This window comes from Rousettus aegyptiacus, unplaced genomic scaffold (genome assembly GCF_014176215.1).
Source record: "Rousettus aegyptiacus isolate mRouAeg1 unplaced genomic scaffold, mRouAeg1.p scaffold_m13_p_2, whole genome shotgun sequence".
In the NCBI taxonomy this organism is placed as follows: Eukaryota; Metazoa; Chordata; class Mammalia; order Chiroptera; family Pteropodidae; genus Rousettus; species Rousettus aegyptiacus.
In genome coordinates this window covers 71,244,526-71,261,351 of record NW_023416295.1, presented here as the reverse complement: position 1 = coordinate 71,261,351, position 16,826 = coordinate 71,244,526, and the positions used below count along the sequence as shown (strand labels likewise).

At 31.4% G+C, this 16,826-nt stretch overlaps 1 protein-coding gene across 4 annotated transcripts in view; it reads right to left on the bottom strand.

The window, feature by feature from the left end:
- Positions 1-16,826, bottom strand: part of LRP1B (LDL receptor related protein 1B) — a 1,622,137-nt gene that overhangs the window by 368,828 nt on the left and 1,236,483 nt on the right. For all 4 annotated transcript variants that reach the window (XM_036236560.1, XM_036236558.1, XM_036236559.1 and 1 more), the window contains exons 40-41: positions 16,550-16,674; positions 15,085-15,456 (exon numbers count right to left, since the gene is read on the bottom strand). In XM_036236560.1, the coding sequence (XP_036092453.1) occupies positions 15,085-15,456; positions 16,550-16,674 (497 nt within the window). The remainder of the gene's footprint in view (positions 1-15,084; positions 15,457-16,549; positions 16,675-16,826) is intronic.

Genomic DNA, 16,826 nt, shown 5'->3' with positions numbered 1-16,826 from the left:
AAAAAAATAGGAGGGGGTTCTAAATTTTAGGTGGGGAAATTACTTCGGTGTATTCCTTAGGGTTGACATAAAAAATTATAAAGGGAAATTTTCAGTAAACATCTAGAGATTTCATACTGTTCCATTATTAAAGAGATAAATTAGTAAATTTGTATTTAGAGTAATAATAAATAATGAAGGTTCCAGTATAAATCATCACAACAATCAAGCTCTCTAGAAGGTAAAATATGTCCATGAGTAAGGAGAAAGTTTCTACAGGATCTTACTCGTATGATCAGAAATAAAAAATATAAGAAAGTGTTAAATGACTTATCTCTTAGTCAAGGTTTGGCTAAAAAAAAAAAATGTGTGGTTAACGAAGGGCTAATTGAAAAGCGAAGTGAGAAATGTAGGATAAGAATTATAATGCAGGTAAAGAAAAAAGCAGACTAACAGATATGCTACAATATCTGTTGCAATGTAACCAGATTGTGTTTAGAAAGAAGGAACTATATTTAAGGGTTTAAGGTAGAGCAGTACTAAGGAATAATCAGACCCAGATTATTTTTAAACTCTAGTGTAACATGAAAACAGAACAATAGAGCCAAATGTGTTGTTGAGAAGTATGGGTAGATTGATAAATGCATGAAGGCATCAATAATAATACTGTCCTCATCAAGAAAGATGGTATAAAAAGGAAGGACAAGAAGAAGGAAGACTATTGGGTTTAAATTGTCTAAGGAAATGCAAAGGAACTATGGTGTGTAGTTGCAAAAGAATATTGGTTAACACTTATTTTTATCAACATGTCAGTAAACATGGAATTGCACAATGCAAATTCTACTTTGTAGAAATCTACAAAGGTTCATGAGGTTTGCAAGACCTGATAAAATTAATCTGAATATGACAAGAGGTATTTTGAGAATGCTATTCTAAAAGAGTGATGATCTAAACTACATACTATGTTATAGTGGATGTTGTAAATAAGGCTAACAATGAAAAATTTTGGAATATAATATATCTTTATTTATGACACTTTTAAAGCTATATCATTAAAACTCAGTTAATGAGAAAGCTGTTTAGGAAATATTTATGTAATAGTTTGTTTTAGTATAAATTCTTTTAACATTCTCTCTCTCTCTGTCTCTCTCGCTCTCTCTCTTAGCATTTATAACCAAACATATTTTACTGAAAAGTTCAGAATAGCAAGTTGAATATGTAGATTATTCTTTTTGATTTCTAATACATTTTTTTTATTTCCACATTAAAAGCCTAAAAAAACTGAGCACATTTTAGTAGTATATAAACTTGAAGGGTTGTGCCTCTTCAAACAATAACAGGCAACTTCACTCCTACAAATTTTAACCATTTTTCAAGAGGAAACTTAGATTCACTTGTGTCCGTGCCTATTTCCACAGGTGCTCCACTGTTTTCTTAAGAATTCTGAATTCATCATCTAGCTCTTCAAAGACCTATTTATAATTCACAGTACATTGATTTCATCTGCTGAATTTATGTCATAAATCTCTCAAAAAGAAAGGTTCTAATATGTATACATTCTTTTATTACTTCCAATGAAAAATACCTCTTCTAACACCTCACAGATATATTTTTTTTCCTTCAGTTGCCATTTACAACTTTCCCATTCAAGTGAAAAGTACAAAAAATTTTTCGGTTATGTTGCTTGCACAGAAATATGGGGCAATTAAAGTGGCTTAATAGCACCTAATCATGAGGGACTTGTGAGGAAAATCAGCATTATTTGAGCTAAATATGAAAACGTTTATATTCTTGAAGATGACAGAATCAAATCACTTGTATTAAATCTACTAACCTTTCCATAGTTTAATTATATATTTTCCCCAATAGATAATTCCTGTCTCATTTTATTTTTTCACTATCAAATATAGATTTATTTTAAATTCATATATAAAGCCAAATTTTTTGTCACAGGTAACTATTGGTTGTCAAGAAATATTATATACAAATACAATAATAACAAAAGAAAGTGAGTTTTGAAAAGCCGGGCCAAATTATTTAGGAGGTTCTAGAGGCTAATAATCACTTATACAATTTTGTTGATTATAGAAATTGTAACTTCTTCTGCTTCATGGATATGTGCAGCCACTTTGCCATTGGCGTCAATGTTGAGTATCTCTCCATCCTCTGAATCTGGACTTGACCACATGACTTAAGTTGACCAATAAGACATTAGTAAAAATAGTTTGTAAAATATTTCCATATAGGGACTAGCTCTTTCTTGTAACCCAAAGACCATGCCAAGCTAGCTTATTGGATAATGAGAGATTTGTGGCCCAGTGACCCAGAACACAGACCTGCTACTGCCAGACATCCTTAATTATCTAGCTACTTATCTGATCTGCCCGCTGACCAAAGATATGAACAGCTGACACAGACCAGAAGAACTAGCCAGCCTTTACAATAGTGAGATAAAGGAGCAGTTGTTTTAAAACACTGGATTCTGAGATGCTTTGTTATGGAATTAAAACTAATTAGTATAAACTAATCTCTCATCTTCTGGACTAGAGATTGATATAGAAATATATACAATTAAATTGAAAATGACATTTAATATAGAGATGACTCTGATTAGAGATTAGTTATTTCATTATTCCCACCCTCACTCATCTGTTGAGACCTTACTTGGCAGTAATTCAATATTGGGACATTAATTTATACTGAATCACTACCTGTTCCCCAAGTCCACTTAACATTTCTGTAACTGGTCAATCCAGTGACAAGTGTATCAGCTTGCCAGGCTCCTATTTTTCCACCCTTCTCTCCATTCTTAATCAGCTTCACTAACTAAAAAATTTAAAACCCTTCATATGTTTCTTAGTGAAGTTTAAGTTTTATAATAAACATTGGCCCTAAACTTTCTTCCATATGGATATGACCTAGCAGTTTCTGATTTTGCAAACAGAAATCTTATCACGCTATCTAACTACTGGAGCTACTATCTATGAGCTACTGGAGCAATCCCCTAAACCTGAACACCTTTGCAAAAAAACTTTTCAGGCTCCTGTCTTGTTAAGGCTGTAATCCTCTGGGTAGGTATCCTACCGTTTGCCCACATAGCCTTCTACTCCTTCTATTGGTGTCAGCTATTTGGACACATATATAAAGAAATGACAGCTTTGAGTCTCTGAATAATCCTAATACTGACAACTGAAGACTTGAGTTATCCTTGTCAATTCTCTGCCTCCAAGACCTGCATCATACCTCGTACTGATCTTGCAGAACTTCAGTAAGATGTTCTACACATGACACAGAGCTCTTTTTTCTTTCTTTTTTTAGATTTTGCATATAGTATTTGTCTTTGTCTGACTTATTTTATTTTGCCTAATGCCCTCGAGGACTCATGATGTTACAAATAACCAGATTTCACTCTTTTTTATAAAATGACTATATTATATATAAAATCAGTCATGACTTTGTATCCATTTATTCATCAGTGCACACTCAGGTTGTTTTTATATTTTGGCTACAGTAAATAAGGTTGCAATGAACATGGGGGTACAAATATTTCAAGTTGGTATTTTCATTTCTTCATATAAATACCCGAAAGTTAAATTTCTGGATCATACAGTAGTTCTACTTTCATTTTTTTTTTTTGAGGAATCTCCAAACTGTTTTCCATAGTGGCTACACCAATTCACTTTCCTGCCATTAGTGCATAATGGTTCCCTTTTCTTTACACCCTCATCAACACTTGTCATCTCTTGTCTTTTTGATAATAGTCATTTTAATAGATGTGAGCTGATATACATTTGTGGTTTTGATTTATATTTCCTTAATGAATAATAATGTCAAGCAACTTTTCATGTACCTATTGGCCACCTGTATGCTTTCTTTGAAGAGAATGTCTATCAGATATTCTTCTGCTCATTTTTAAATAACTTTGTTTTTGCTACTGAGCTGTATGAGTTCTTTATATATTTTGGATATTAACCCCTTATCAGACATATAATTTGTATTTATTTTCTTCCATCTAGTAGGTTGCTTTTTCATTCTGTTGATGATTTTCTTTTCTGTGCAAAAGATTTTTAGTTTGATATTGTCTTATTTGTTTATTTTTGATTTTGTTTCCCTTGCCAATGGAGTCAGAATAAAAAAAAATATTGCCAAGACTTATTTCAAGGATCTTACCACCTATGTTTTCTTCTAGAAATTTTATGATTTCAGGGCTTATATTAAGTCTTTAATCCATTTTGAGTTAATTACTGTATACAGTATAATACAGTGGTTGAATTTCATTCTTTTGCATGGGGCTGTCCAGTTTTCCCAACACCATTTATTGAAGAGACTGTCCTTTTCCCACTATATATTCATGACTCCTTTGTCATAAATTAATTGACCACAGATGCATGGACTTATTTCTGGGCTCTTTCTTCTATTCAATTAATCTGTGTTTTTGTTTTTATGCCAAAACCATACTGTATTTTTTTCTTTAGCATAATGTTTCTCACAAATTTTTCTACTCCTCATATTAAGTAGCTTATATTTGTGATTCTAGTGTCCCTTCTTCATGTATGTCATTGTCCTCTAGGAAACTGAGAAACAGAAAATGTAGGAGAAGCTCTATACTCTCCCTATATACCTAAAAACAGGGCATAAATTTCCTTTTGGGAAAATTTCCCCTCTCTTACAACAGGAAGGAAATGATAAACATTATTACTGGACATGGAAAAGGCACTTAAATGAGTCTTCATAAATAATACATTGCCAAATAACCTTTACCTTCCATTAGTTTTCCAATATATTTATTTTCCCACAATTTACTGCTTCTAGAAGTCCAAACCTTTTTCTTTTTCTTTTCTTTCTTTCTTTCTTTTTTTTTAATCCATGTCTCTTCAATTTATTATCCTTTGTTAAAATGGTATATAGGCCCCTGACTCTGATTGCATCTTCGGGTTATCACTTTCCTTCTATGAAGACATTCGTGTACACATAAAAGTTAAAATTAAATTAGTTGCATGCTTCTTATTGTTAAGCTATTATTTGTCAGTTTAATCAAATTTTACTGAGCAAATCTTAAAAGGATAGAGAAAAAGTTATTTCCTGGCCATCCATTGTGAGAGACTCCAATATATCAGAAATTATGACTTCATCAAAGCCATATTAAACACAAGTTTATAGCTTGCAACTGAATGAAGAGAGAACCCTAATTATGACTTTTCTTTCACACTAATTATGACTCACTCAAGATTCTGCTCTCCATAATCAATGACCATAATATCCTGTCTCTTCTGTAAAACTTGTCTACATATGCACAACTTTTATCCTTTATTTTTATTCTTTACTTATTTTAGTAATTGTAATATCTAATAAAAATGTTCTATTACACTGTTCCAAAAGTAGCAATTATCTAAATAGGTAATCTGAAAATTATTTTAGCTAATAAATGCATGATGACTAAAGTTACATGTTTTGTGAAATCTGAAAAACATAATAGTTAAAATTCTTACATTTGAAAATCAATGTCTATATTATATATACTAAGCAAATTAAAAATGAAGACATTTTAAAAACTGACAATATTTTACTTTTGAAATTGCAAAATAGGAAAATTAACATAATAAGATGTATTTTCTGGCACTCATAAAAAGGCATATTGCTACCAGTAACTTCAAAAAATAATCTAAAAGTATTATGAAACTATTAATTTTTGGATTCTAATACACAAATGATGGAATTATATTTTATTGTAATTTATAAAAAATATCAAGCCAGTTATGCTACAAAGGCCAATGTCTATAAAGTAAATAACAAGAAGACGTAGATAGGAGGCTACTACCACATCATTTAACATGTTGCCAATGCAATTTAACTTTGAACATGCATATATATATGAGATTTAATTAATTAAATTGTTAATAATATCTGTTTTGATAGTTACAAGTGATTATTATTTTTTATCTACCTCTGAAATGTTTTAAATTTATAGACTAGCAGAGGGAATAATACAATCATTTAATAAATCTTACCATTTTGCTACAAAAGTTACAGATTTTTTGAATAAACAAAATGCCATAATTATGGTTGGATCTATGTAATACTCTCAATATCGTGTCTCTTTGTTGATCTCCAGAGAAAGCAAAAATGTATTATTGTGTATAATTTTTAACTGTAATTTTCTTTTTATTTAGACTTTTTATTTTAAGCTAATTTTAGCCTTACGAAAAAGTTTAAAAACTAGTACAAAGAATTTCTTTCTATCTCTAATAATGACATCTCAAATCTCACGTACTCATCACATAATTATCAAAAAATGGTTATTAAGCTTTACCAATATTACTATAGGGATTTCTGGTCAAAATGACAAAGTAGATAAACACCATGTTTGCCTCCTCTCACAATCACCTCAAAATTGTAACTAAACTACAGAAATATCATCATTGAGAATTGCCTGAAGTTCAGATGAACAGAAGTCCTACAACTAAGGATATACAGAAGAAGGTGCCTCAAAACTGGTAGGAGGGGCAGAGATACAGAACAGGCTGGTCTTACATCCAAGTGTGGTGTTTAAAAATTTGAAGGGCTATCTTGTCTGCGGAGGTCTCCATGGAGAAGCAAGGAGTCCAAGCTCCACACCAGGCCCCTCAAACCAGGGTTCCAGTTTCCGGAAGAGAAGTCCCCACAACATCTGGCTGTGAAAACTAATGGAGATCATGGCTGAATGAGATGGAGGGCATCTGGAGTCCAAGGCATTCTTCCTAAAGGCCCACACATGGACTTACTGATGGACTCACTAGCTCTGAGTCCGAGCACCAGGGCAGTAATTCAAAAAACCCAGAGACATATGGGGAGGAATTTAATTGGCTAGCTTTGAAGTGAGGGCTGAAAGAGTAGCTTTCTCCCGGACAGAAGTGCTGGTAGAATTCATTGTGTCTTAGAGTCCTCCCCCTTATTGGATGCAGACACAGGCAGCTGCCATATCTAAGTCTCCATCAACCTATTTATCACTGATCACTCTGTCCCAGTGATGCCCTGAAATTCCACTCTTTCCAACTTGCAGGCACATCCAAGTTGTTTTCAGGGAATTTCCATACAAATGACCTGTCTTAGCCCATGTTGCAGACTTTCCTAAAATCTTTCAAAGGTTCAAAAAATCCAAATAAGCAGCTTATGGCCTCAGCGTGCTCCATACATCTTGTTCAACTGTCCCAAGTCCAGCATAGTGGGAGCCAGCTTCAGTGCCTGGCTTGGCCTCTTTAGGCACCTCTAAACTCAATGAAGGTGCTGGCCTCTGAAGAATGCTTGATGGCTCATGCCAGGTGACCCTAGGAAAGGCACAGGCTGCAGCTGAACTTGGTCTGTGGCAGCACCCCTCCCAGGAGGCCTTGAGCCAACCGTGCCTTGTACTTGGCTTCAAACTGAACTGGAGCACCACCCCAGTATGCACCTGAGGACAACTCACCCAGAGGGCAGACTAGGCAGGCATTGGAGCCCTGATAAAGCAAATTTTACTCTGTAGGGCCAGCTCCTCACCAACTAGTTATCACAATCAATTAGCTTGAGGGTCAATCCCTCCCATTTACGTAGAAACATCAACCAAGTTTCAACTACAAAAGGAGGGCACACACAACCCATACAAGGGACACACCTAGAATACCCAGCTCAGGTGACCAGAAAAGACTGTGCCACTGGGCCCCACAGCATACCTACTATATAGAGCCACTCAACTAAGACCGGGAGACATTGCAGTCCTATGTAATACATAGAAACAAACACAAAGTGGCCGCCAAAATAAGGAGACAAACATGTTCCAAATAAAAGAAGAGAACAAAGCTCTAGGTGGCAGGGGGAGGGGAAGCTGGGGGAAAATTAAAATAAATAGAGATAAGCAATCTACCAGATGCAGAATTCAAAACACTGGTTGTAAGGATGCTTAATGAACCTTAGAGAAAAGTAGATAAACTTAGTGAGAACTTTAACAAAGACATAGAGAATATAAAAATAAATAGAAAATATAAAAAGAACTGATCAGAAATGAAGAATACAAAAACTAAAATGAAGAATACACTAGAGAAAATCAATAGTAGAGTAAATAAAGGAGAGAATAAAACCAATTAGTTAGAAGATAAGGTATCAGAAAACACCCATCAGAACAGTAAAAAGAAAAAGAAATTTAAACAATGAGGATAGTTTAAGGAGCCTCTGCAACTATATTAAATGTACCAACTATCACATCACAGGAGTACCAGGAGAAAAGAGAGCAAGGAACTGAAAATGTATTTGAAGAAATAATGACAGAAAACCTCCATAATTTGGCAAAGAAAATAGATATACAAGCCCAGGAAGTACAGAGAGTCCCTAATAAGATGAACCCAAAGAGGCCCACACTGACATATTGTAATTAAAATGTCAAAAGTTAAAGACAAAGAGAGAATCTTAAAAGCAGAAAGAGAAAAGCCATTAGTTACTTACAAAAGAGCTCCCATAAGACTGTCAACTAATGTCTCAATGAAAACTTTGCAGGCCAAAAGAGGTTGATATGAAATATTCAAAGTGATGAAAAGCAAGGACTTATGATTGAGATTCCTCTACCCAACAAAGCTATCATTTATAACTAAGGACAGATAGCTTTACAGACAAAAAAAAGCTAAAGAAGTTCATGACTACCAAACCAGTATTACAAGCAATATTAGAGAGACATTTTTTAAAGAAAAAGAAGAAGAAAAAAAACAAACAAAAAACTACATGCCAACAATTAACTTAAATGTAAATTGTTGAAGTGTTCCAATCAAAGGATGGGGAGAATAAATGGGTAAGAAAATAAGACCCTTACGCATGTTGCCTATAAGATACTCATTTTAGATCAAAAGATACACACACTCTAAAAGTAAAAGGATGGAAAAAGATATGTCATGAAAATGGAAACAAACAAATAAAAAGCTGAAGAAGCAATACTAATACCAGAAAAAATAGGCTTTAAAAGAAAGGCTATAACAAAATACAAGGAAGGACCCAGTAATTCCACTTCTGGGTATTTATTTGAAGAAACCCAAAACAATTTTTTGAAGGGGCATGTGAACCCATAAGTTCATTGCAGTATTATTTACAATAGCCAAGATGTGGAGGCAATGTGAGTGTTCATGAATAAATGAATGGATAAAAAAAATATTATATATATAATCTCCCTCCCCCACCCTGGAACATTACTCAGCTATAAAAAAGAATGAAATTTTGTCATCTGAAACAATATGAGTGGAACTAGATAGTATCGTGCTGAGTGGAGTAAGTCAGACAAAGAAAGACAATTATCATATAATTTCACTTAAATGTGGATTCTAAAGAACAAAATAAAAGCCAACAAAACAGAAGTAAACTAATAGATACAGAGAACATTTTGATGGTTACCAGATGGTAGTTAGATGGGAGGGGTGGGTGAGAAAGGGGAAGAGATTAAGAAGTACAAATTGGTAGTTACAAAATAGTCATGAAAATATAAAATGTAAATAAGGAACAAAAATTTTAATAACTATATATAGTGTCAGATGGGTACTAGAATTATTAGTGTGATCATTTCATAGTGATATAAATGTCTAATCATCATGTTGTACACCTAAAACTAATATAATATTGTATTTTGACTTACACAGAAAATATATTTTAAAAATTTAATAAAATATATTGCTACACATGTTTCTATCCAAAAACAGTATTTAGCATACTTTTCAACATTACCTATCATATGAACCTGTAACATCATTTTGCAACATTTTTGTTGTGTGACATTATTTTGTTTTAATTACACTGTATTTAAGATAATAACTGCAAATGCATGTTTTTTTCTTCCTGTAGTAGAAAAGAATATACTGTTGTTTTCTTTAAAAGTAAAAATATCTATGTTTACTCTAAAAGTAGAAACTGCTGGATGAAATAATATGTATCTCTCCAACAATTCAAAATATTGCAAAATGGCTATCTAACATGGTTGTGCAAAATTGTCATTCCCATCAATGCTGTATGAATGTATTCCACATTATCAAATTTTTTTAAAAATATCAAATTTGGAGATAGAAAATAGCATTTCATTGTTTAATTATGAACTTTCCTGATGATTGGTGAGGTTGAATATACTTTAATATGATTACATTTTTTAATTCTTTGAATTGTCTTCTGTCATAACTTGTCTATGTTACTACTAATCTTTGTAGGTGTACATTATGAAATCTAGTTGCAATCCTTTGTTGCTTTTAGGAAATACAAATATCTTCTGCTAGTGTTTGTTTTGCCTTTTAAAATTTTTGTATATCTTCTGCTGAAAATGTTTTTAATTTCTTTGAGGCAAACTATACCTAATACATTTTCTGAAATGTTTCATGTCTAATTTTTGAAATATGTTACCATCCTGAGTTCATAAATGTATTCTTTTGTATTTTGATATTAAAATAAATAACAATTAAATTTAATGTACTTGGAGCTTATTTTTAAGAACAATATGAGCTAGAAATAGAATTTTATTCCTTGCATACAAAATGTACTAATATATTTTATTAAATGCAAATCTTTGTTTTCAACTAATTTGTAATATTATCTTGGTAATATATTACAAATTTACCTACAAGATATGGACATATGAATCTACTGTTAAGCCCTGTTTAGTTTTAAGAATTCTTTTGGTAACAGCACAATGTTTTAATTATTATAGCTTTTAATACATAAAGATATTTGTTAAAGAGAGACTACAAATTTATATTTCTTCAAAATTGTCTTAGCCATTGTTGGAATTTTGCTCTTTCATGTTAATTTTAGAATCAGCATGTGAATTCTGTGAAAAAGTCATTTTGGCATTTTGAATCACATTAAACTTAAGATAATTTGAGACAAATTTTCATAGCTATGGACATTGAGTTTTCACATCATGAAAGTGATATTTTCTCTCATTTTTTAAGGCTATTCTTTATGTCCACTAACATTTTGCTATTTTTTCTGTCAAGGTCTTGTACATCCTTTGTTTGTATGGCTAATTCAAGAGTGGCTTTATTTAATTGCTTGTCTTGGTTGGTTATTAAATATAGAAATACCATTTAATCTTATTTTAAGCAATGTTTGTCTTATGGGGAAAAAAAAAGAATAGTCCATGCTTTGGTAGCTAAAAGTAAACATCAGAATGAATCCTATAAAATAAGGATATTGTTTTGTAAACCTGAAACATACACTGAACCACAACGTAAAATGAAAAATTTACTTCTTAATGTGGACTACAGACATATTTGAAGCTATTATTTTTATTTATTTATTTTTTTAGTGAGACAACATAGACGTACTGTTACTGACTTTCTATATATAAATCTTTATTCCTTTCATTTTGGATAATAGTTTAGTCAATATATTTTCTTAGCAGTGTGAAAATCTTACTAATATTGCTAATGAGAAGTCTATGCAAATCTATCTGTCCATTAGTAGATGATCTGTCTCTTCCCTCTGATAGTATTAAGGTTTTTTATTTATTTGTTTGTTTGTTTGTTTTTTATGGTTGTCTTAAGTTTTACTTTGAATGGCTGACTTCATCTTTTTAGCACTCAGAATAAATTTTCAATCTAAAGATCCTTTCTTCATTTCTAGTGAACTCCATCATCATGTTTTTAAATGTTACTTTTCTGTCCTTCTTTCTCTTTTTTGGCATTAGTCAATATCTACTCTTGTAAGCATCTTGAACCTACAAAGTTTTCACAATAGCTTCTCTGTTTTTATCTGTTATCTACTTTCTCTAATTTATAGATAAACTCCTCAGTAATATTCATTTAGTTTGTTCATTCTCACTTTGACTAGTCTAGTCCAGCCAAAACTTTTATTCATATTTTTCATTTCCATGATTGTTAGTAGTTTTCATTTTAAATTAACCTTTTTTTTTTTTTTTTACTCACTTAACTTCACTCTCTTTGATTTAATTATTTTTTGTTTTATCGACAGGCATGTCTTTGTTTTTTTTCTTTTTGATGATCTTCCCCAAAATATCTAGAATTCTCCTTCAGAGTGTTTTATTATTTTTACTTGTCTCCTAATTTTTTAGTTATCTTTTTTTAAACTTATGTGATGTGGAAATTGAATTTCCAGGCTATCCTTGAGTAAATGGTAATTACTTAAAGTTTAGCTTCAGTGTGGTATCAGCAACCACAGTAATAAACTTCATAGTCTATTACATTAAAACTCATTGTTCTATCTTGAACTTTGAATGGATCATTTACCCATGCATGATATTATCATGCCACTTGGAAAATATTTGTTTCTGAGGTTATGCATATCTTTCAAATGCTGACACAATGCATTATGCAATACTCCAAAAGTCACATCAGTAATATCAACCCCCATGTCAACAAAAAAGCCGTTAAGTACTGGTAAGATATCGAGCCTATTTTGGTGGATACAAGTCTTACAGAATTTTAATTTTTATTTCAAACTTAATTTTTATTATTTGCAACAAATACTATAGGTCATTTTCTTTGTAATGACAGACTCATTGCGTTCATTTTTTAGAAAATGTCTGCCACACACCTAGGTCAGAATAACTATAATTTGTCTGCTCCTCATTTTGTCAAGTAAAAAATGGTACTTCTTAAAAGAAGCATGGACTCAATCACAGAAATAAGTGATTTCCTTCAGGTAACCATGGAATTTCAGAATGCAATAGAAGTGCCTTATGTACATTTCATCACACAGAATATTTAAAAGATGTATTAAAAATCAAATTACAATAAATTAATTTTGTTTATACTTTCTTCAAAAATGTTTTTAAGTGAAACTCGCTCTTTCTTTTTTTCTTTTTCCTGCTATTAACTGGCAATGAAAAATACAATGTCTACTAGCACAGTTTGATGCCATCGTTTTGATTATTGCTAAGGTACCAGCAATTTAGCCACCACTGCTTTTGCACTATCAGTCCTAATGTCAACATAGTGAAATAAAAATTGAATATTTAGTATTATGAGAACAGTTTTGATCTCTTAGACTCTTTAAACAAAATTGAGGGTCCCCAGAGAACCACACTTGAGAGCCACAGGTTCAGAATTATTCTTCTGTTCTCTTCCTTCACCTAGTGCAATAACCCAACAGAGACCTACTGATCCTTTAGATTTCCTTAACTCAGCTCAGTTGAATCCTCTACCCTTTTCCAGGCAGATAGTGTTTATTCTCTGGGCCTTCGGAATCTTGTTGATTCTACTGAATTTCAAAGTTGATTTATTTGTAGTTTTATTCTAAAATTGTGGCCTCTAAAGTCTATGAACTTATATTTATCTTTCAGGTTGCCTGACAAAAAAATTTGGAGCACAGAAAAGGAATAAAAAATTAATACATTATATATATATAATATGAGTATTTCCAACTCTAAATTGCATTATTTTAGGAAAATGGAGGACAAAAGTATATTATAATGTAAACTTCATAGAGATATCAATAAATCCCAAATATGTCTGAACTTTATAATCAGTACAGTTAAGGATGCATTTCCAAACACACACACACACACACACACACACGTACACACACACACACACGCAAAGCCAATATGATATGTGCTGGAATATACAAATAGGTATCAAGTATAAGTATGATAATCTGGTGAATAAAGAAACAAGAATGTATATTTATAAAGTATATAGTTGAACTCATTTGGAAATGCTAAGTAGGATTTGATAAGCAAAGAGGGTTGTGAAATATATTAAATGTTGAAAGAAAAATAAACAGTGGCAGGTATTACACAGGATGTACAGTATAAAGTTTGATCTAAAATACCTATTTTTGATATGAATAAACATACAAGTAGATGCTGAATCTCACTATTTATCAGAAAAATATATATTAATATAAGTCAACTGTTTTACCTATTAGTCAAATTATAAAAATGATTAAAAAAATGTTGGGAAATGTGTGCGAAAGCAGGCCTTTTTATAGATAGTTGATAAAAACAAATTGATATGGACTTTTTAAAGATAAATTTGATCAGCTGTAAATAATAAATTGATTTCACAATTTTAGTTTTAGGATTCTATGTTAAAAAATAAAATACTCACATGTGTGAATAAGCATGTTTATATGTGCAAATGTTCACAGTGACATTGTAGATAATGATGAAATACCAGAAACAACCTAAATGTTTGTCAATAAGAAAACAGTTAAATAAATTAGTTTATTCTTAGTATAGAACTAGAAACAGGTGTTCAAAAGAATAAGAGAGCCTTATGTACTGAAATGAAAGCTTTACAAGATATAAGTGGAAATATAATGCATATAGGGTCATTCTATTTTTGTAATTACAAATGATACACACATACAAAGAAACTTCTGGTGGTATGACAGCTGTCAATTATGAGTAAGTAAATGAGATTTATGTTGCATTGATGAGGCAGAATTTTTATGTTTAAATCCATATTACTTGAATACTTTATAATAAATTTATATAGTATTTTGCAATGTAAAAAGTAATGAAAATGATTAACCTCAGTGTAGTGAAATTGGAAAAGTGAAGAATATACAGAAATCACATATAGAAAAGAGATATTATATGAGGAATATGAAGACAGTACTTGTAAAAGTTGAATGACAGGGAAAAAGCTTTCTCTAAATTATGTGGTTAATTTATACAATGCTATGCTTAAATATCTAAAATATTTTAAAATCTTAGATTATTCCTTTAATAATAGTTTTCATCAAGACTATATATGTATTCACAAAAATTCTTTGATATTTGTTTGAGAAAATACAATTCACTGAATATAAATAGACAGATGTGCTTAAAGATATCATTTTGCCCACTGGAAGAAAATAAAATTAGTAATTATTGTACTGAAAAATTATTTTCTATGAGTTTTAATATACTTATTTATAAGAAGCATTATGAAGTAATATATTGAGAGTTCCATGATTAGAAACTAATAATCATAATATACGTGCTACATATGCTAGCAGTTAATTGCTTCTTTGACTTTTGGGGGTTATATAATTTAGTTGTGTTTATTCCTGAATATAAATTATAGGAAAATGTAATTGCTACATGGAATTACCACTCAAATATCTTTACTAATCCACATGATATTATTTCCATCAAACTATTTAAAATTAAATTGTTGTACTTACTTTCAATAATTACTTGTCTGTCTTCCCAGTTATCTTTAATAAGCTGTATGTTTCCAAAGTGTGCATCACTGTAAAAGATTCGGTTCGTACCTCTTCTTCTTTGACTATAGTCAAAAGCCAAGGCTATAACATTCTTGAAATAATGTGGATTTTCATATGATCTTATTGGTGAATTTAAATTGGTTTCATCAGAAAGATGTATGCTTTTTAATATTGTTCTCCCTGAATAAAGCAAATAGCCTTCATGTCTTAGGCAAGTAACTCCATCCTCTGCCAAATATCCATGGGCACAAGCACAAGTTCTCTGAGAACTTCCTCTATAAAGACAGAGTTGCTGACATCCACCATTGTCCTTGGCACAAACATTGGTCCCTAGAGATGAAAAAAAGACACACACACACATACACACTTGTGTTTTTTTATTTTGTTTTTTTTTCAATATTTTTTTCTTATATAAATATTAAAAAATTAATGTTAAATATTCTGGATTTTATTCTAAATTTTTAGATGGGTCAGTAGAATATTAAGCACTATAAAGTACTGATTTTTAAGTCACATAAGTTTAAAATTTTGTATTTATTTTAAAGATCACATCCTACTGCTTCTCTTTCCATTCAAATAAAAGCATTAGAAAGGTTTCTTCTTTTTTGAAACCTGATACTGAGATTATAATAGGTGTATGTATTGTAATCATTTGCATAACAGATTTACTCAAAACATGAACTGAATTCACCAAAAACATGTACCAAAAACTTTAAACTCTGTGTCTCTGAAATATGTAAGGTATCAGAGGAAGGTGTGGTTCTGATGTGCCTGACATCCTAAGTATACCGGGCATAATTTTTCTGCTCCAGTTTTGAGCGAAGATGTAATATGCTATTAACATTTCTCTATCAGGCCAATTCTCCTCTATGAAGCCATCATCGTCATCTCCAAAAATATTACACATTTTTTTAGCAGAGGTTTTTTTTTTTTTTTGATATCCAATCACTGTCATATCAGTTTCAAAATATATATTTTAAGAAAGTGATGACTTCCAATATATTTCACACTAATGGCAAACTTCTAGAGCTATAATCATTTTATATATTAAGATATAATCAAACATTTGGCTGATTTTTATTCTCTAATATCCTAATTGCACTTTGGATTGTTCATTGACTATTTCATTGACTATATGTATCAAGTGTTCCTGAATTATTTAGCCCAAACTTCTACTGTAGACATGCCAGGCATATAACCAGTACATATACATGCACTATCCTAGGCAAAAATATCTATTTATGTACTGTTACATATTCATTTAGTTAGGTTACTATATGAATTTTGTAGGAAATGGGATGCATGATTAAAAAAAAAGATTTTGATGTTTTGGACTCATAAGAATCTCTAACCTAAATCTGATCAATGTTTTAAAAAGAGAAAAATATACCATAAAATATATATTTTATGTAAGAATACTGACCTTTCTCTCTTATTTGGTTAAAGATTTTAACTTCCTTCAGGTTGACTCCAAGACCCGTTCTCATGGTTGTAATTTCAGTGGCATCATTCTTATGACCCCTTCTGATGGACCCGTTGGCATGTGCCCTGCCAAGAAGATAAACACACGTGACCAACACTTTTTTAATTATTTCAAATCAAGTCAGTTATTTAAGTTGAAGATAACAGCCCAGCAGAAAGAAGCCAACTTTATTTTAGTCTGTGACTTTGAAATGGTTGAGCCCGAAATAGTAAGAGTG